General features: G+C 42.7%; 1 protein-coding gene across 11 annotated transcripts in view; it reads left to right on the top strand.

Annotated features, from left to right (window-relative positions):
* Positions 1–21,770, top strand: part of TMCO4 (transmembrane and coiled-coil domains 4) — a 47,586-nt gene that overhangs the window by 12,368 nt on the left and 13,448 nt on the right. For all 11 annotated transcript variants that reach the window (XR_010826433.1, XR_010826432.1, XR_010826431.1 and 8 more), the window contains 9 exons: positions 95–227; positions 5,694–5,791; positions 6,646–6,789; positions 7,296–7,415; positions 9,140–9,304; positions 9,848–9,984; positions 12,156–12,240; positions 16,062–16,179; positions 19,169–19,286. Coding sequence is in view for 7 of the 11 variants with exons in the window: in XM_066982324.1 (XP_066838425.1) it covers positions 95–227; positions 5,694–5,791; positions 6,646–6,789; positions 7,296–7,415; positions 9,140–9,304; positions 9,848–9,984; positions 12,156–12,240; positions 16,062–16,179; positions 19,169–19,286 (1,118 nt within the window). In the remaining 4 variants the exon portion in view is untranslated. The remainder of the gene's footprint in view (positions 1–94; positions 228–5,693; positions 5,792–6,645; positions 6,790–7,295; positions 7,416–9,139; positions 9,305–9,847; positions 9,985–12,155; positions 12,241–16,061; positions 16,180–19,168; positions 19,287–21,770) is intronic.

The following is a 21,770-nucleotide window of genomic DNA, read 5'->3' as shown; positions in this document are numbered from 1 at the left end:
GGATACGTTTCTCTAGCACAGCTGGGCGTACCGCTTGCTATTTAATCTGGTGTGATGAAAACTAATTGATTTCCTGGGCTTCCCTGTGTTTAAGGGTACTATGATGCTCGAGCAAGAGTGTTGATCTGCCGCATCATCTGGCTGCTGAGAATCCCCTTGGAGGAGCTGGAGGCCCTGGAGGAATCGCTGCTTGAGAGCCTGAAGGAACAAAAAGAGGAAGAGTCAGAGTAAGAACAACTGAGTTGGCTATGGGATGAAAAAACAGTGCTGGTGCTTGAAAGTCTAGAATCAGTTATTGTGCCTAAGTTCAGTCTCTGATCGTTCTCCCCGTGGTTCTTAACTTAATCATTTATGGCTTGATTAGAGTTGCAGAGCCCTCACAGCACTTCGACTGCACCGAGAACCGAGAAAGCTCAGCACTCTTAAAATCAGAGTTGCGACCCAACCTTGCAAGCTGATTAGAGCTACTCTGCACCAAACTGCCTCATGTCCTTGTTTCAGTTTTGTCTCCTAGACTGTAGATTATGCTTAAATGCATCATAATGATTTCTTATCTCTTGGCCCAGTATTCCTCAGATAGAACCAAACAGGTTTACAGATGGATTGGACCCTCCTGAAGGAACCGTAAAGCTGAAAGGCAAACAGGCTGGATGCGTGGTGACCAGGCACAGAATTTGGATTTTTTTCCTTACTCTCCTTAATAGAAGGGGACTGGTCAATGTGAACAAATGAAGGACCTGAGCCCTAAAGCCAGGCTGTTTCTCGTTTAATTTCAGCCTAACTCACATCTCTGCGATAATGCTTCATGCAGAATGAAATTTATATACGATTTCAGGATTTGATCCTCAGCTGCTGATTTGCTATGGATCTGTCCTCTGTGCCCATTTAAGAGACAGCTAACTCCTGCTGAAGATAAATCTCTGAGGGCAACCATCTGCCATCTTTAGATACCTGTGGACCATTGAATGCCTGACTCCTAATTCTGTGTTGTTAATGTGAGATTAAGCCTATTAATTGCAAGCTCTCACATGCAAAACAGCCAGAAAGTTGGCATTATACGCAGAGTAATATTTTTTACTTTGCTTGCGAGGCATGAACTGTGTGAAGGTTTAGCCATATATAAAACAGTGTAAATGTTTGTAGTGGACTTTCAAGTAACCGTTGAATATTTGTATTTGTCAACTCAGCAAACACGTTCTGAGATTAACCCGAGCGCTAATAAATACCTTAATCGATGTCTCTGACGCAGTACATGTTCAGACATCCCCATGGCGTTCAGCATGTGACAGGTATCTTTCCATTATGGCTTTATTTAAATAAAGCTTAACTTTATAGCGCACTGTAAAAAGGGAAAGTCAAAATAATCTCAAAGATCATGTACTGCTAAACAGAACACCGTTTCACCATGCAGGAGCAAGGGTTGATGCTAATGGGCACTGTTTTGCCATGGGTTGTGAAAATAAACTCCATCCTGGGCATGCAGCGTGGGACAACACACATCTGAGGGTGGGGCGGCATTTGCTAAAATGGTGCTCTAGTACCTAATTCTCTGTCATCTGGACTGTGGCTCCTGAAATGGACTGTAGTGCAGCCCCAAAAGATAGCAGTTTGTCTGATAGTGGCAGGAGTGACTGCAAAACTGCACTGCGTATTTACGAGTGTGGCTTTTAAATGTTGTAGCTAGCTCGGCGGCTTTTGTGCTTACCTGGTGTGGCAAAAGGCATAGATTTCAACCTTGCTCTTTGTTTAGAGGCCCACCTTGCAGCCATGGAAATAACTGTTAGATAAAAGCAGGAAAATAAAACCTTCACAATGAGAGCAGCCCAAGACTGCAGTGCAAACACATTCATTGTTGCAGTACTAAAACTAGCACAGGGCTGAGATTTGTAGGGCAGTGATGACCCTTTGTTCGTTTTAGAGCTAGGGCACAATTGGGAAAGGAAAGGGAATATAATCTCATCGCTGCTTTGACCTCACAGATTTGGGGCGGAGGGGTATACAGCAGCTCTGCGTAGTATCCTTCCAGCTCTGACCATCCATTGCAAGAGGTTTTGGAACAGCAGTAACTACCACGCAGGTTTTTGGCACCTTCTGCTTAGGCATTTTTAATTGATACTTGCAACAGAAGCTTTTGCTCTTGCCTTTGCTACTGTGGACAGGTTGGCCTGTGGCCCAGCAGGTGCGAAGTTACATGTTCAGTACGGTAGTCTCTAGGACAATGCTCCAAACACTTAAATCCATCTTCCTGGTGCCAAACGTGTTCTGACTTGCAGGTATGAACCTCTCTTTGGTACACAGTTCTGTGAGAAACTGGAAAATAGGATACCAGTTGCTCGCTAACTTGTACTCGTGCTGCTTTTCATCATTGGAAAATGATCTGTAATCCTACCTATAACATTTCTCTAAACCTGATCTGTGGTTCAGGCAAGAAGCTGCAAATCCAAGATCAGTGAGGGCAGAGAAGTATCAGAAGAGGCAGTGAATGGCCATAGTGGAGAAAAGGAGCCTGGTAATCAAGTGACAACTGTAATGCAGAAGCTATTAGGAAAGCGACTGTCACAAGCAGTTGGCAGCAGTTACGTACAGAAAGCAATGCCAGGTAAAAGTTCCGTGTAGGTTTGCTTACTGTCTTCAGCCAGGACATACTGCAAACTGTCTTTCTATGAGTGTAACCCAAATTGTTCCAAATTGCAGCTAAATGCAGGTTAGCCACGTCTCAGCTCTCTTGATCTTACTGTTTGCAGCCCAAGGCTACCCATTGACTACAAAAGCTGGTGAATGCCTGTGTGTAACGGAAACTGCTGGATATTGCCAACTTAGGTATCAGCAGCACCTGTCTGAAGAACTCCAGAAGGGATTTTTTCCAGAGCCAGGCGTTCAGACTGGTGACCGCATGCACAGATGAGTGCGTATCCAAATCCTGGTTTGACCGTGGCGTCACAGAAAGTGCACTTGGTTATACACAAATTGCAAAAGATGTAAGCCACCGCAGGCTGCGCTGTTGTTCTCTGCAGACAGCTCTGCTTGCAACTGCAAAATGTGCGAGTGGAGGTAACGCACGATGTTTTCTGGGGGATCACTGTAGAGACAAAATCTCCGTGCCGTGCAAGGCAGTAGAAATTCTGCCATTGACTTTGGCAATGCAGGGATTTCACCCACTGTGCTTCTTTCTCCTCCTGCTGTGTTTTACAAAGCTGCATATTGTTTGGGACTCGTCTAAAATTGTCTTTATCAAAATTACAGAGCGCTTAGAGGGTTCCAGGAAGGATTAGGCAATTATATGGATAATGAAAATCCACAATTAGGTTACGATTAAGAGAGAAAATATCCAAGTTTGGAAGCAAGATAAGTTCTCATGTTTCAAGGCCCAGATTAACCACTGCGTAAGCAGGCTGGAATGAAACTCGCTCTGTAAACAATTTATTCCAGTATCCTCTGTTTCTCACACTTTCCTCTGAAATTGAAAGTATTTCTTGTAAGAGATAAACCAAAGACAGAGGAGAGAAGGAGAAAGTAGTGCCTAATAAGTGATTTGTTCCTTTTAGGTTTATTTGCCTGTTTCTGATAAGCTTGTTAAAGTGTACCTTAAATGCACACAGACAAATGAACTAATGACTGTGCTTAATAACTACCATATTATTATATTGTGATGTGTAATTAGAGAGCGGCTGAATATCAAGAATGCTGTTGAAAAATAACTTGCTTCTGTCTCGTTGTTTGTTAGCACAAATTACCCCTATTCTCTTTAGTAGTAGAAACAACTTATCCTACTTCCACTTGGCTTTCTCGTGGTTATAGCCTAATTTAATTTTAGTTCTTGCTCCTAAAAGGAGAAGGTGGATGCTTTTTTATGTCCTCTTACGTACTTTATGTCCTCTAATGTGCCAGGGAATTCAGGGCCAAATTCTAATTATTTTTTTTATACTAACATTGTTTGGTTTGTTTATGAACAGTCGGAGAATCTGGCCTTTAGTCCAGATCAAACACAGCAGCTCTTAGGTCTAGCTGACAGTGGCCTTCAGCGTTCAGCAGAATGGTCCCAGGTGTATTGGAGAGCTGCACCAGTCAGAGGGAAGAAGAATTTACTTTATCTCTGTAATAGGGTCTCTAGGACAAGTGTGGTATATAATATAAGGGGTAAAAGTCGCGGTGGATTTTATGTAGATTTCTTGATGCTCTGTTGCTCAACCCAAAACAGAAAGCTTCACAGAACTGCACCATTAGAAAAAAAAATGTTATCAGTGCATAGGTGATTACAACAGTAATCATTTACATTTGCAGGGTTGCTTTCATTTAGGAATACCTGATCAGTGCCAAAGGTCTACATACAATGGTGTAGGATTGACATGACACAGACGTTATTTAACCTGCTGTACTTGCATCCAGCCCTGATCCAATACGCTCACAGCCTCAAGGAACTGATCAGCAGGCTGTGCCCTAAAAAGTGAGAGCTGGCAGTCGTGGCAGTTACCTTCCGGCTTGATGATATCACAACTGCTGCTCAAAGTCCTGTCTGCACTCAGGGTTTTCTTTTAATGAACATCAAGCAGTTCCCATCTGTCACGCAGCTATGTACTGGGTGAGCTTTCGGCAGGAGCAGCCTGTGACTTTAATGATAAATGAAGGAGGGGAGAACTGCCTTGTGTCTGTTCTGCAGATCACCCCAGTGATGTCCGATCTGCATCGGTGCTGCTCTGAGATAACCCAGTCTTAGCATCCCTGCTGTTTGTCCCCAGGGTAAAATCTTGCTCCTGCACATGCTGACAGAGTGCAGTGGGGATGGGGCTTGATGTGGTAAATATTGGCGTGTGACTAGTTTGGTTCAGGAGGAGCACGCTGCTCCTGCTGGCAGTAGGGAATCCCTCGCTGGCACTGGGCAGAGCACTGCAAATTGCATGGTGCAGTGATCAGAAAGGTTAACATCTTTGTTACAGTAATTTATGCATAATCAGACCAAATGTCTTTTTTTTTGCAGCCCTGAATTCTTAGAAGTAGACTTGTGTCTGAGAGGATCTGGAGGGTGCAGGATCTGGAATTCCCCTCTCTGGTAGCAACAGACCATTCCTTTTTGTCAGGCTCTTTCCCTGAAGGCAGAAGTCGTGAGCCGAACCCATCAGCTATCACTGCCTTCTTTTTGGATGCATGCCTTCAGTCTGACCAGACTTTGCAGCATCTCACAACTAATAACTAGTTAAAAGGGGTCAAATTAGCCTGGCAGGTTGTCTGCAGCGTAGAGGTGAAAGTCTCTCCAATGCAGTCTGCCAATACATCACATGTGTAGGGACCAGTTCTTCTCCATTAGACACACAGAATTAACTGCATAATGCAAAACTGGTTTCCATCTTCTAAGAACAGCAATAGATTTTAAGACACAGAGGCAGTATATAGTTATTGAAATGTTTCTGACTTTGTTTCTTTTTTTTTTTTTACAAGCTTCACTCCTATTAGGAAGTGTTTTCTGAGTAAGTAACATCTGTTAGCTTTACTAAGCAATTCAGTTGTTTCAGTTTAAATCTGTGGCCTTATGTCCATCCTCATAAATCTGAATGTGTTATCCTAGTCCACACCTGCATGGTACTTTTTACTCTTCCCAGTAGGAAAATGACGTTGAGAAGAATGTAAGCAGATTTTGATGCAGCATTGTTAACTGTCAGGCTTTTTCATCGGCTTTTGTGCTTCTAATTCCCTTGCAGAACTGCAGAAGTTTCAAGAAAAAAGAAGGAAAGAAGAAAGAAGCTGAAGAGATACCTGCTGATCGGCTTGGCAACCGTCGGGGGTGGAACAGTGATCGGTGAGGCTGCTCTGGGCATTTCAGAGGCTTGCTCCCGAATTGCATGTGCAGCACTAGGGGCAGGGAGGGGGGTTCTGACTTGCACATTTAGCAACAGAAGCCAACATACCTCTTAGTCCAGGCTGTAATTTTGAAGTGTTCATTACTTTTCTTTGCCAGTCTAAAGGTAGTATGTCACTTCAGATACAAAGCAAAACAAAACCCAAAAAATACTCAAAGGCATGGAAAGTATCTTCAGCCACACAAAAAGAAAACTGAAAGAATTAGCTGAAAAAGTCATTCTAGTGAAAACCCGTTGGCTTTGATGGAGCACTTCTCAATGCATGGTGGAGGGTCAGTGTAAAGATGCTAAAGAGGAGACTGAGAATTTCAGACGATGTTTTTCTGGGACGCGCTCTAGCTCACTCAGAGCTGGCTTGTTAAGGAGCATTGGTGTGTACACACCATGAAGTAAAATCACAAAACTAAGTTGTCATCCGGGGAAAGTACTAAACTGAGGTTGTCATCCTTAAAAGATGGTTTCCCCTCTTATAATCCTGTGTTATAAAATGATTACATCTTCAACTCCAAATTCAGAGTAATACGTGACTATATCAGTGTGTCCTAAGCAAGTAGGGCATAGCTTACCCATTCTTCCTTTGACTTTTAAATTATTCTTCATATTTACTGAAGTCAGTCAGTGCAGAGATTCAGGGCGTGGGGGTGGTCTCAGAAAGCCCCCTTTATTGGTGATGCAAAATAGGCCACCATTTATACTCTCGGTAGCATTAGCACTACTCAGGCAGCACAGGGAAATGACTGCTTGTTTTTTGTACGTGGTACTAGACTGGTGATCTCACTTGTTCCCTCTTCAGGCTTGACAGGGGGTCTTGCTGCCCCTCTGGTTGCAGCTGGAGCTGCTACTGTTATTGGAAGCGCAGGGGCAGCTGCTTTAGGTTCAACTGCTGGAATTGCTGTCATGGCATCCCTTTTTGGAGCCGCTGGAGCTGGCCTTACTGGTAAGAGAGTGACTGCATGTTGCTCAGCTACTGGGGCACAGGATCGTGTTCTAAAATGCAGAGCTAATGACTGCTCTGACGAGCAAGGGAAGCGATTCAAAGTGTGATCTGATAACTTCGAACTGACTTTTATTTCAAGGCTGCCTAAGACACTGTGTAGCCCTTGATGACCAAGCCGGGAAATAGTATTTGATATGCAGCTAAGTGAAAGAAATGAAAGCTTCCTGCTCTGGATTAGAAAGATGCTGCTATGAAGAGCAGTGGCTGTTACAGCTGATGTCTGGTCTGCAGCAAAAAATGCCTTCTGCTGGGATTCACACAGGTCACATAAGCTCAGAAGGATCATATTGGCTCCATACCAAGTAATGCATGGTCTTGCTGAGGGGTTTGTAAAGGAAAAATCCCAATCTAAGACCCAAGTAATCTCCTGTCAACTTCTACTGTTAGCAGAGTCTGTCCTTGCTGTGCGATTTCTGAGATTTGTGTTTCTGTCTTGTTGTGCGTAGGATACAAGATGAAGAAGCGTGTGGGCGCCATAGAAGAATTTGAATTCCTCCCACTTACTGAAGGAAAGCAGCTTCATATCACCATAGCGATTACTGGATGGCTGTGCGCTGGCAAATATGGTAAGAGCAAGATGAAGAAATTGAGAGGAGCCTGGACTGTTTCTGTTAGTAAATCTTGTCCGATTTTGTTAGGAAGGGTCTGGTTGGGGCTGATGACTTCCACCACTAGTACTCAGTGTCTCACCTACCTCTGAGACCTTATGTTTATCCTCCAGGAATTAACAGAAAATGTTGTTTTCTTGGAATCTAATAAGTTTATTGGCAAGAAAGTTGTGTCGAGTAAATCCCCTTAAGCAGAACACTAAGGAAGTGAACTTACAGCCTTGAAAAGTTTGTAGTGTTTTAGTTTCTACTATAGCTTGTCATATAAAATGTGTCAACTGTCTGCTCTGTTCAGCAACCTGACTGAACAGCTGCCAATTTATTCAGAAGCATCATAATTAACATTGGATATCATTAATGTCTGTCCTGTTGCTTGCTGGATTGCAGCTTGCTGTCAGAGTAAGGTTATTTTCACTTTGCAGTACTGTGCTTTTGCTTTTCTCATTGTCTTCTTGCCAGGGATCCAAATCCTTGGCGTTGGAGGGCTCCCAGGCACTGTTATAAAAATGAATTTACAAACTTCAGGAACATTTTGGTGTCTGTTTGCCCTTAAAAGGGAGTTACAAATGACATGCATTCTTCTTCCATAAGAAGCGATCTGCTATAATGTTTAAAAAAAAACAAAACTAAAATTGTCATGCGTTTTCTTCCTTACGGCTGTGCCTGTCTATTTACACACTTGCATGGCTCTTTAACACAGAGGGATTGAGGACAGGATTTTTACAGAACACATTGTGATTTTTGACCTCTCACTAGCTGCCTATTTGTATGTCCACAAACCTGACAGAATATTGTCGTGAGATCTGGCACGGGGCTCACGCATGCCACTTTGGTCAGCAGCTTCTTCAACTTGCCATGCATTGTTTGGAGAAGGAACAATTTGGGAAGGGGTCTAGTTAACTAAGAGGAGCAGGAGAGAGTGTGGCTTAAAAATTGTTCTTTCAGGCAAAAGTTAGACTTGCACAGTGTAAGTTATCCATTCTTTCTCAAATATTCAGGCACTACTTTTGATTAGCCTCTGGAGGGAAAAAAAGAGTAAGCCAGAGAGGCTAAGTTAGATGGCAAAATAAAAATAATTGCAGTCTGGATCTGCAAATGCAGATTACTTCTTTTCAGACCGAGCCATTAATACAATCCTTGCCCGCCTAACGAAAGTGCTTGGAAGATGCTCTTTGGTAGATTTTGAAAAGATCGCACATGTTTTCCATGTCTCTGGACTCAGTCCATGCAGCCATTCAGCATTTCATCTGCTTCATGACAGGCATTCCTTTGGTCTGCATGAGAAGATGAAGCTGCAGGACTTGGCCTGATGTCTGATGATAGGAGGAATGTCTTTAATGCCTGACATAATCCGTATTAATGCCCATCTGCCTTGGCAGTCTCTGAGAAAATTGAACAGGTCACAAAGTCTAAGCCTGAGCGCAGTATCTCTGTCCATACTGAAGCCTATGCCAAGGCAGCTAAAGCTGTGGGATTATTCACAAAGCCAAAATTTATTGTAAAATAGTGGAAAAAAAGGAGTTGAAATCTAACAGTATTTTTAAATATGATTCCTGAGTATCAGAGTACATTCCAGTGCTCTGCAGGTTCTTTTCTCACTCTTTATTGTATTCATCTTGCCAGGAGTCAACCATTGTTGTGTTTTCTCTGAACATGAATTCCATGTTTGCGACTTTTCTCAGGGAGCTTCACAGCACCGTGGAGCAGCCTGCTGCAGTCGAGTGAGCAGTATTGTCTGGCCTGGGAATCCAAGTACTTGATGGAGCTTGGCAGCGCCTTAGATTCCCTGCTGAATGGGTTTGTTAACATGATGGCACAAGAAGCCCTAAAATTTACTGTCTTGTCAGGTAAGGACCTAAATCGTATCACGTCTGCTCTTGTGCACTTTCACTATTGGTGTTTATTTAAAGTAGTTTTCCTAAACAAAGAGGATATCTGGGAAGGCATTTCCTTTGGCAATGTTGGCATCGCCCTGCAAAAATCGCCTGAGAACCTTCTCTGCCACACCTATAATTTTTCCTGGATTGCTCTGCCCCTGTGTCATTGACTTGGTCTTTTAAAATTACAGTTGGAAACACCCTTCTTTACGTGTGTCTATGTTTATTTCTCTATATTATTACCCTTTGTTTTAGTGCTTTACATAAACCTTTCAAACATCCAAGTTACATTCATATATAGAGTCTGTTTGCCTCAATATCGGAACATCAGATTCTTTCTTATCTTTAGTCTAGCAAAACATTTCTCAGATCAGCTCTTGAGAAAGAAGAACTGAAAATAACAAAAGGTCCTAGGTTTAGCTTTTAACTTCAGTGAACTGTCTTGCCTTTTACATTTCCTAAGAGCGGCCCAGGTCTGTGACTGTGCGGCGCTGTTTGCTTTGTGTGTTGCAGGTATTGTCACGGCCTTGACTTGGCCAACTTCGCTCTTGACTGTTGCCAGTGTCATCGACAATCCCTGGGGCGTGTGTCTCCATCGGTCTGCTGAAGTAGGCAAACACCTAGCACATATACTGCTCAGTCGACAGCAGGTAATTGTTTAGAAGTTATCCAGGAGTAGTGTCTGGAAGGGATCTGGCCCACGGGGAGGAGGTTTTATAGTGATGCTAATCCACTATCAAATATTACCTTTCCTGGGAGAAGAAAATTATTCATGAAATGAAAAAAATGATGCGTGAAGGTGACCAGCATATATCCGTTTCAGTGAGGAAAAGTAGGAGGTCCCGAGTTAATCAGAGAATTGCTGCTAAGATTAGTTCCATTTAACCCACAGCTTTCCTAAATGAAGGAGAGATCCAGGTCATAACTGATAAATAGCTTAAGCATGTCACAAAACAGCCGGGCAACTCACCTAGTGAAAAATCTGAGAACAGAAGTAAGGATAGGTGGAAAGGAGAATACAGAGTGTTAAAAGTATTCACTGAGAATTAAGAGGCACAGCAAAACAGTATAAGAGAATACTTTTTAGCATCAGATGCAACATGAGCCGTGTTTTTGTCTAAATGATACCAGAACACACATAGAATAATCTAATAGAAGAATCCAGCTTCTCTCTACTTTTATTGATCCTAAGCTCTATCTACACAGGCTTTCATTAGACTTAATTGTGGAATAATTATGACAATGCCCGTGTAGTATTCTTGCAAACGAAGTTAAGGAGGAAAATCCAGCACTGAAAGGTAGCAAACAGAATCCTTTGAAATAGAAGGAGAAGAGCTGGATGTTTGTACTTTCTGACAGCTCTCTTCTCTTGGGATGAATTAAAGTGGGGAAGTAGTGGGGAAGGGATCTCAGTAGCTCGCAGTCTTTTTATCAGGCACACAAGCAAAGGCAGCACATACTGACCCATTATGGTAAATGCACTTGCACTTCCCTGCATTGCTGCAGTTGGAAGCACCAATATGAAAGCGGCTATGAGCACAGATTCACACGGATGTTGCCCTTCAGGCGATTCAATAAGTACTTTGTAGGTGCACAGGCACAATTATGGTGAGTAATTCTGTGCTTCTGTTGGAAGCCTGTGAAACAAGAGGCAGGATATGAGCTAAAATGAGAGAGAGGAAAGCAGAGGGCATTCACAAACTGCAAAGGGAGGGAGGGAAGGAGAGCGAGCAGCAGGGTCTTAAAGACTTGTCAAGGAAGAAGAAATGTGTCCAAATGGGATGCAGGCTTGAACTAGAGGTGAAATAAAATACCCCAAACAGACAAGTGGAGTGGGCTGGTACCTGAAAGAAGTGACAGACCTGAGAAGCCTCCCTGAGAAGGTTTGCAAAAGCCATTTCTGCCCCCCAGAAGCCTGCCATTATTTGCTGGGCTATCACTGGCATGGAGGGGAAAGCTGTTTTCTGCTGGCCCCGTGTTAGTCGCACAGCCACACCAGTCCGGGATGTGTTATAGGGGAGCCCTGTGGGAGCTGTGGCCCTAGAGCTGCATGTCATAAATAACAATGTGAAACAGCAGAGTAGAAACAAACTTAATTTCTCGTAAAAATACAATCATGGGAAAGGCAATAAACTTTATTTCATACAAGCCCTTTGTTTTCCTGGTGGCATTTGTTACTGCCTTTTAAGCATTAGCTTTTGTGAAAACACACATTTCAGCGTGCTGCAGAATCTACAACTAGTTAGCGTGATGTCTAGGGAGTCCTAGACATCACACCTGCTCCCTAGTTAATACAAAGACCATTTTTCATTGTTGTTGAGATTAAATTCTCTTTGATCTTAAAGAAAATCTTATTAGGCTATTCAAAATAAAAGCTCTCTGCACATCATTTTTATGACAGCCACACAGTGCTGCTGCAATTCAGTCTCAAATCTAGAGGGGACCGATATTTTTCTATTACAGCTTCTCTTTCTGCTTATCAAAACATTTCCAGAAACATTTTACTTCTTGAATTAGACTTCATTTGGAAATTTCAAAACAGTGAGTGTCTGGTTTGTTTCTGTTTGAGTAACATCTTGTCACTGGGTTCTTTCAATTGATTTTCAGAGTATCAAAAAATACAAAATACACAGGTGCTCTGAATATGGAACTGTGCAAAACTTTAGGGATAGATATTCCCTTTGCAATTGACAGAATTGCTCACATTTAAAAGCACAAGCAGAAGCTTTGCACGTCAGGGTCTCAGGGATCCCGTGGCCAGACTCTCTTTCTTGGTCTAGCACAGTATTTGATGGCCTTTCGTCCTTCCCTTTGTTCCTAGGGCAAGAGACCTGTCACACTGATTGGCTTTAGTCTGGGTGCCAGAGTCATTTATTTCTGTCTGCAGGAGATGGCTCAAGAAAAAGGTAAACTTCACCTTTTAATCCTTTTCTTCATTTTCCGTACAGAAGTTTTTCTTCCAACAGGAAAAATTCTTCTGGAACAGAGCTTGAATTTTTTAGGATCAAACAGAAACCTAAAAAACTGGTTGTGAAATGCATTTTTTTTTTTCCTGCCAGATCCACCAGCTCAGTAGATTAAATTCGCTGTCTTCCAGTGCGGTTTACAGCATTGTTTGGGCACCAGTCTGTAAACAACAGCCTTGACATTTTGTGCCATTGGACTCCCAGATCAGTCTGTGAGCTGCCCACAGCCGCTGTGATCTTGGCAGAGGATGCTTTGCCTTTATTGGCAGCTCTCTGTATCTGTTGTATCTGATTCCATGAGTCCTCCCTTCCATTTAAGTCTTTGAAATACCGCTGTCGTCTGCTATTTTCATGGTAATTTTCCCCCAAAGTCAAGTATAAAACCATCTGTCAATTTATTACCCGTTGTGGTCCTGTTTATTAATAGATTCTATTTTTAATTTAGAAAAAGAATAAAATCATTATGAGCAGTTGAAGTAAATTGCGTCTTGGAGTTGAGTCAGTAGTGAGTGTGCATGTGCAGCCCGCCTTCCCCCCTGCGTAGCTCATTTAATTCATTAACTATTCACCCTCACAGAAAGTCTAATAAATAAGGAGCTTTATGAAAAAAAAAGTTCAGTAAAGTCCAGGAAGGTGGGAATAAAGTCAAGTGAGGACAGAGAAGGTCAGCACTGTTTCTGTTGACAGCTGTATACCAGAACTTAACTTCTGGTTTAAGGTGGAAGTCCTCAAGTACAGGAATTCTGTTCTCAGAATAAATCAAATCAAATCCAGAACGATCCTAATGGAATTACACTGAAGGCAGAACCCAGATCCTAGTCTGGCCCTAGACCTACTCCTTTTGTGTCTTAAGAATGGCAGGGGCTGAGATACTTTCAGGCTTTTCTTTCATGGTCTGTTGTCTCTCACTCTAATAACGTGGGGCCAAAGCTGATGAACACTTGAAAGGAAATCGGATGGGGTCTTTAAGCTTGGCTGCTGAGCAATCTAAGCGTTGTTAATTGTGTGTCATAGCAGCTCCCCACTGTACGCTATTTTTTCAGTTCCTTAATTGAATTATGAAAGCTGAGCTGTATGTGAGATGAAAAGCAGCATGTTCAGTGCACTTTGCCAAGGCTTTCTTCACATGCACATTTTGGTGTGAGCCACAGAAGGAATAAAGCTGAGACTTGGAACATCTGAGACCGATATGGGTTTGGACTCGGATGTCCCCTACAAAAGAAAGACAAGGCTTAGCCACGCAGGCCTTACGTGTCCAGATAGCAGTGGCATTTCTGAGGACAAACAACTAATCGTGGATTATTCAGTGAAACACCATGGCAGAAATTCCAAGTTTGTTAAAAGAATATGCTCTTCTGCAATGCAACTAAATGACCTTCGGGATCCTTTATCACAACTGACTTTGGAAGCCAGAGCTTAGTAGGTTCCAGAAAATCGTACAAGATGCAGTAATGACCCCTGTCAGAGACACATTGCTGCAGGGGAAGGTCATTGGTTGGATTTGTTCATTGTGACCCCTGTGCATTTTAGGAAATAAGAAGTGTAAATTAATGAAAACTGATAATGCCTCTTAGAAGCAGGAATGGAGAAACTTGAAGCCAAACTGTGCTTAAGTGAGGTGTCACACATTATATATTTGTTTAATAATGCCACTAGGTTATTGTCTTCTGCTGTGGTTAGATATCAGCGTTACTGCTGCCAAACTCTGCCATCAAACACTTTTCTTGGCACTGGATCCAATGCCCAGGGAGAGGCCCAGTTCCACTCTTGCTCTCTTTCCAGTGAGGACTAACTTGATGAGATGCTTTCCTCGTTGCCCAGTGCTTTGTACCCTAAAGGCACAGGAAAGCCCAGCTCCTGAAGACTGTTTATAGCCTCTGGGGTAGCTTGGATCTTCCACAACTTTTCTGGACAAATATGAGTCAGTAATTTTTGCCCATCGGTAATTGCTTTTTTTTTCGTTTTCCTGCTTAAGCAGACTTTGTTTTTCCTCATCAGTATAAAGATTTGCAAACTGTGAAATACATTTAATTTATCTAGCGTGCCTGTAACTATGTAGGCTAGTGATCTGTTGTCAGATTTCTGTCCCCCTCCGGCAAAATTCAAAGAAAATGGGTATTTTTCAGCTAAGGCTGAACATTTTTTGGTCTGAGCAAGAAATTAGCTGTACGCAGGACTGGAGAAACAAAAGCTTCCAATACCTTGCCCAAATGTTCGGGATCCTGATGAATTAGCTATTCGTTTATATAGTTGGCTCACACTGTGGCCATGGAATTTGGTACATTGGTTGGAACAAGCTCCCTGTTTGCAAGGCTCTGGGCTTCTTTTTTGTTGCACGTAATTACAGAAACAGGACTTTATTGCTCACAGATTGCACTAACAAAACTGATTAGCTCTCTGCTGTTTTCTCGATTTGTGCAAAATTTGCTTTGCAATAAGAAATAATACCACAAGAGCTCTTTTGGATTGCTGTCAGGTGCTGGGATTTACATTGCACAGAGAAAGAGGCAGGCAGTGCAGTGAGTGCTATGTCTTTACTGCTATTAGGGAAAAGAAACCAACTGATCTCCATTTAAAAAGGCTAGCCAGGCACCACCTCTCCATCATAGCTTGACGTGGTACACTCTCACTTTCCCTTCCCCATAAATTCCAGCATATTATTTTGCAAACCGCAGTCACCAGCCCGAAAATGGTTCAGCTCACACCTTGTCAATGCAGGTCTCCCACAGCTGGAGAGTTTTGATTTGGCATGGCATGTGCGTGAGATCCTGGAGACTGTAGTGCTGTGAGTTTCATTTAACTGCTATGGCACCAGGTGCTTGATGTATCTTTACAAAGAAGGGTTATTAATATATATATATATATAACAAATATTGTTTAGGAGTTTCTTTCCCTGTCTTTAAATCCATATCTACACATAAGTGTAACTACAAAAGACCTAAGCCCCACGTACCGTCTGAATGGCAGCTAGACTGAGACTGTCTCTTGTTGTCCTGAGATGACAGGAGTTGCCGTGTAGGAGCTCATTAATATTTAAATTTTAATTCAGGTCTGTAGCAGAGCTGCCCAATATTTTTCATTCAGTCATTTCTACTGAAATTTCCCAGCCGCAGCTGTCTGATAGGAGAGGAAGATTTATTATGCTTGCAAGTCAACGTACCTTTTCAGCAAATTGTGCCCTGGGTATTAGGGTTAAAGTATTCTTCAAGAAAATCAAACCAGTTTGGTAGATCATCCAACATTAGGAATTTGGGGGAGTTTCTGTTGCAAGTACAGGTGATGTTTTTCATGCACTCAGCTCTAAGGACTGGCTGTGGGAAGAGTTTATTGTGCTTCATTTATAACGTACTCTCATTATGTAGAATGTCAGTCCCTTTCACCAATTTCAAAATGTGATAGTTCAGCTTTACACAAACCCAGATCAATAGCTCGGTGGAAGCAACTTTCCATATTTGCTGCTTGAACTACCTCTGTCTGGACAGAGGCCAGCCCACTTCTCCCTCTTGCCATCAGCCCAGTTCCTTTCACTGTCTCAGGGTCTCTAATTTTCACGTTTACTGATTACAGCTGGAACTGCAGACACTTAATGCTTAGCTAAAAAGTTGCTTAAGATCTTCCTTTTCATTGCTTCTGTCTTTAAACCAAAGAAATGGTGGTTTTTCTGTAGTGCAGTTCTGAATATACCATTCCTTCATGTATGTGTAAAGTGTATTCTCTGATCCATCTTCTAAATCTGACCTGTTCTGTTTTCGCCTTGATAGACTCCCAGGGGATCATTGAAGATGTGGTCTTACTGGGAGCTCCAGTGGAAGGTGAAGCCAAGTACTGGAAAGCTCTCACAAAAGTGGTGTCGGGCAGGATCATAAATGGTTACTGCAGGTCAGTACGTGCGCAGTCCCCTGCTTCCTTATGCTAGTGTCACTTTGAAATGGTTTTGTGCATTTATCCCTTTTAAACATTCTGTAAGTGAATGTTTGTTCAGCTGGTGAGTGCATTGATTCGGTAGTGCCAGAGACAACGGTGCCAGTCTCTTCCCTCCAGAGGTCTCTCTGTCAGATTAATTGGAGATGACAGCCTTCAGGAGACAGTTCGAGGCTGTTTTGTATCCAGCTTTTGACTTTGTGCTGCACAGTTATACTGGTTATTGAGATGTAGGTCCTGTTCATGCTGTGGCAGCATTATATCGCTGTGGCAGTTTGAAGCTGGGTCAATGTGTTTGTGTGAATAATTTGACGTATTCTGTTGCCCCCTTAAATCTCACCTTTATGTAAGGGTCTACAAATGCAGCCGGTAAGTTCACTGACAGTTAAAAATAAAGAAAGTGAATTGAAATCTGTTAAAGTTTTAGGTACAATTCATTAGGTGGTGCTCATGGAGAACAAGATGTGAAAATTGCTGTGCAAGGGAAGGAGCTCGAGCAAACGGAAGAGTTTTGAGTTTTTCTATCTAGACTCAGTTTCTGGTCAAGATAGCCCACATGAGCAAGATATTTTACTTACAAAGGAGGTACAACTAGAATAGCCATTGCAAATTTACTACAGATGTGAAAGAATAGAAAGGTTACCTTGAAAAGTCAGCCTTTTAAAACTGTGCAGACAACTGCTCTGCAGAGCTGTGAGAGCTGCTGGCTGAGAAGAGGGAATTTCAGAGGCCAGAAGCAGCTGAAGCAATCGCGCAAAAGCTATTAATTCAAGTGACAGTACCAAACCTAATGGCTGGATTGGAAGAGAATTGTGACAAGAACATTGCTTACCAGCCCAGTTAGAAGAGGGAAATGAAAAGGAAGGAATGAAGCAGGGAAGACCAAGAGCATGGGAAAATAAATTGAGAAATAACCAGGCAAGAAGATTAGCAAAGAACATGTAACTGTGAGTAAAAACAGCTTATAAAGCCACAAACCCAGAGATCAAGGACAGTTGCAAATGCTGTTGGTACTTTCCATACACACATACGTATGTCTTACACGTGTATAAGATGAGAAATTACTGTGTTACTGTGCATCTGAAATAGTGTATTAATTTACAAGGAAGAATTAAATAAAAGGATTTAGAAGCATTCAAAAAAAAATCATTAATCCCATCTGAAATAATGAAACATCTGAATAATGTTGCTGAAACATCTGAATAATGTTGCTTTTGTCTTTTTTGGAATACAGGAGTTATTATGGGTGCTGGATGTGCACACCAGTTACAGTCTTTCTTCACGTGACACAGGGAAAAAGCAATTGCTGCCTCCTGTCTGTTAGTGACTGGGATTTAGGAATGCTTCTCTGTTCCTCTAAGAAACCATAAATGATAGCAACTGTTGCATATAACTGAATTTGCCCTGGGGAATATTGCTCCTCCCTGTGTTACACAAGTATCAATTTCAGTGCAAAAAGCTCCATGTTCTACATTTTCTAAAATATAAAAGAAATTGTCTTGTTATAGTTTCAAAGCCTGTACGTGCTGCTGGAATAATACAGCGTGTGTACTTGTGCCTTTGCACGTGCAGCGGTTTGGTTAGTCTCTTTGCTTTGGCTAGCCCCTGGCTTGAATGTTGAATGAAAAAAATGCTGCAGAAAACGCAGCTTGCTGCTCACAAATAGGAAGAAAGCAGGTGAGGAGACTGCCAGGAAAAATTCCACGTTAGTTCTCTGCTTTGCCCTCAACTGCTGAATTTGAAAGATCCTCAGCATGAGGGGCAGCTAGAGGAGGTAACCGAGACAGAGTTTGTGTGAGGATTTTAGATACGAGAGGGGGATTCTACAAACCTTTCTTGGTAAAGCCCCACCTCCATCTCATTCTCCTGTCTCTTGCTTATATAAATTTTGTCCTCGTTCTGTCACTTCAGGAGTAACTGTATTTAGGTCAGATGAATTACATTAAATAATCCTCCTGCAAGATCAGATCTGGGCACAATTTGTTGAGCTCGAGTCCACTGTAGTTCATCTCCTTCAGCTTTGAAATCTGAAAGTACCTGGGGAGTGAAAGCCAGCTGTCAGGGTTGTCACACTCAATTTTGCAGCAGGATTACAAATTCCTAGGGGAAAACCTTAACTAAACTAGTAGTTAAGACTCAGCGAGCTTTTCAAGGAACCCGTGCCTCAGTAGCAGTGGGGTAATGGATCAAAAAGTGACTGATGCAGTGTGGATGTGTCGCAGGGATTTTTCAGAGCTCTGTGCAAAATTGACCTACACGTTTTAGCGCAGACCATTCTGGAGTGAACAAGAGCAGCCAGAAACAGTCTCTTGTGCGGGTGCATTTCATCTGCTGCCATCACAGAGTACACATACTACCCACATCCAGCTTAAATCTGCTCTGCAGACTGTGGAGGTATTTAAGTGTCTGGGTTTTAGGCTGTTCTGCACAGGAGAACAGATTTAGGATTTCCAAAGGATGCATCACCTCCTCTCGTCATGCTGGAGTCTACCCTGCGACTGTCCCAATGATTTACGGCAGTGCTTTACAGTGGGCACAGACTCCTCTAGTTTTGTCATTGAAGCTATGGATTTGTACAGTACCTATAAATCAGGAGCACTCCGAGGGGCTTCATTGTTGACATTTCTGTCAGCAATATTGGCATCGTAGACCTCACCACGTTCACAGCTCTCTACAGGCTGGAGAACTTCTACCTATTAAAAAGATAAAACAGGTGAATGTATTGCAGTCTCCAGGCTGGTACAGAAATAAATAGAAGGGTCAGGTTCATAAACCCACCGAATGTCATGAAACTACCGCCGTGCATCAGGATTAAACTAAGATTTACATTGTTATGTCCCAGGAATCTGTGTTCTCCCCTCTGTTCTCCCCATGCTCTGAGCGAGCATGTGTTGTGTCGGGTTTAGCACCAGCATTTATTCATGCTCTTCTTCTGCTCCGCTCCTAGGGGGGACTGGCTGCTGGGCTTTGTGTACAGAACCTCCTCCGTCCAGCTCAATGTTGCCGGCCTCCAGCCAGTCGACTTAGACGACAGGAGGATGGTAAACATGGACCTCTCGTCTGTAGTAAGTAGAACATGGTTTAGTCTCAGTTTTTCCATCTGTCCTTCGCTTACAGCACCGTAACTAGCTAGAATTCGCCTTTGCTGTTGGATTCTCTTTTTTTTGTTCTGAGATATTTCATAGCGGAGACGGAAAAGATCATTATTCTCCAAAAAAGAGGCCTTGCTGTCTTGGGTTGGCAGGTAGGTAGGATCGGCAGCTGGGAAACGTGTAACGCAAACACATGACCGCAGAGCGGGTGAAACCTGCAGTCTTATCTGGGTGGCGCCTTCAGTGCCGTTGGAGTTCATGCGGGGGCAGGTTCATAGCCCTCGTACCTTGGTCCCCTGGGCCACATTGACACTGTGGTGCAGGAACCTGCCTGTAGGCACAGGGCTCTGTGGTATCAGTGGCTGCTTTGCTAGGTTGCGGGGCTGCCGGGTTTTGGAGCGTAGGTTTTCAGGAAGCAGGAAGCGTTTCACCTGTTTCACCTGTATGCGTGATAGACACTTAGCTTCCTCAAAGCTATCTGGTGTCTTTAATGATTAGCAATATTCAACTCGATTATCTTAAGCAAACCAGTGAGCTCAGTGCCTCATCATTACTCATGAGTGAGCTCCTGGAGAGCAAATCATGCAGAACCTGGCTTCTGTATTCATATTCACAAGAATCTTGGATGTGCAGTCTTGTTTTTCCATATCTTAATGATTCAGTTTATTTTTCACTCTCTGCAAACTGGCCTGGAAGACGCTCAGCAGAAAGCTTAGGGTACTTCCATGGTCATTCTTCCTGCTGTGACCCTTCCTGAATGTCCCCACAGGCTGGTAGGACTGTCAATGTTGCTCTGGAGCCAAAGGCACTTTGAAATGCTTTCAGATTTTTTGGAGCATCAGCCTGCTGAGCCTATAAATACCCAACTGTTACCAGCTCATTTCATTCATTATAACTGAGCTATGTACAGCCCTTGCCAGAAAACACAGGGCTTAATGCTGTACCGATAAAATACAGACTTCACAGACCAAAATACAGACTTCCCAAAAGGAAGTGATGTAGTAGAGGGTCTTTAAATGTGGTCCAGCACTGTAGCTGTGCCTGTATCTTTGCATTTTACTGGATTTCCTTGGTTAGCATTTCTGCGGGCTTCCGCAATCATCTTTTCACTGTCCCTGGAGTTGTCATGGCTTGCAAGCCAACTTCTGTTGATGGCATTAAAAGAAAAATGGCAGAAGAATTCAAATGGTGATGACAGTAGGGTGACATTCCCTGTTAGGTTAGTCCACGTTACCTTCTTCTCTCTGAATTCTCTTCAGAGACCCTCTTACTGTTGACATGCTGCTTCCTGAACTTGGAACACCCCCCCCCCCCCGAAGTCCTGCAGGTCTGACCCTGGAAAAGTATTTACATTTCAGCTAAAAGAATAATGGTTGCAGAGCTGCTATCTACTTATCTTGTGTTGTGCATCTGTGTTCGTGCTGCATGATGCCAACAGACTGTTCTCATTTCAGAAAGAGCTGACACTTCCCCTTGTTTAATCTTACTGCAAAGCACCGGGAAAAGAAAAAAGCAACGTCTGCGGCGGGGAACACCTATATTAAGTAGTTGTCATTCTCTTGTTCCATTTTCCAGAGCACGGAGCTTTGTGAAAAGAAATGCAGTGCATTCTGATGAACATTTTAAAAGTAAAAAGGGAGAGCAAGAAGGGAGAAGGAAATACTCAGGGGCACTACATAAACAGTGGCAAGAAAGCAAAAATGGATTTTACTGCAAATACAGTGCAGCAGCATAACAGAAATATAGACAGATATGTTTGATAAAACAGTTGCTGAAGAATACGAGACCCTTTACTGAAAAAAAACTCTTTTCTGGTAAAGGAGACAAAACATAAGAACATCTACAGTAACTCAGACCAATATCCATCAAGCCCAGTATCCTGCCTGTCAGAGAACATCCCACTGCCTTTTCTACAAAATATAGATAATGGGAGGGGGATCATCATATATGCGATGTAATATATATACTTCTTTCACAGGTAGATTAGATACCTGCCTTGCAGTAGACTTGTCATTCTGGTGAATGATTCAGAGAAACGGACTGTAATGTCTCAAGTACAGAGTATTAAAAGGCCCCTGTAGGGTTAAACTTTCCAGTAAAGCCTGTTTTTGACTTTTTCTAAATTCCATAAAAACATTCGGAGTTTCCTTGAGTTTAAATGGCTTATTTGGAAAGTTTTGGAACCCAAAACGTGCATCTGATTCGGTAAAAGGGTCCTGAAGTGATGCAGAGACTCAGGTGCTTGGTGTTGCTTGAAAAAAAGTATTACCCTGTGAGTGCCTGCTGCTATGGGGTACCCCAGCGGAACCCATTGCTTTACCATGTCCCTGTACGAGTTTCTCATTGAGATTTGGCTTGTTGAAGGGATTGCAGAGGTCTCTGCTGCATCCTGACATCACCAGAAAACTACAGCTGATTCTCAACTTCAGTGGAAATTAAGCATCTGAAAAAACAGGA

The sequence above is a fragment of the Anser cygnoides genome, chromosome 23 (assembly GCF_040182565.1).
Source record: "Anser cygnoides isolate HZ-2024a breed goose chromosome 23, Taihu_goose_T2T_genome, whole genome shotgun sequence".
Lineage (NCBI taxonomy): Eukaryota > Metazoa > Chordata > Aves > Anseriformes > Anatidae > Anser > Anser cygnoides.
This window is presented reverse-complemented; position numbering and strand designations above follow the sequence as displayed.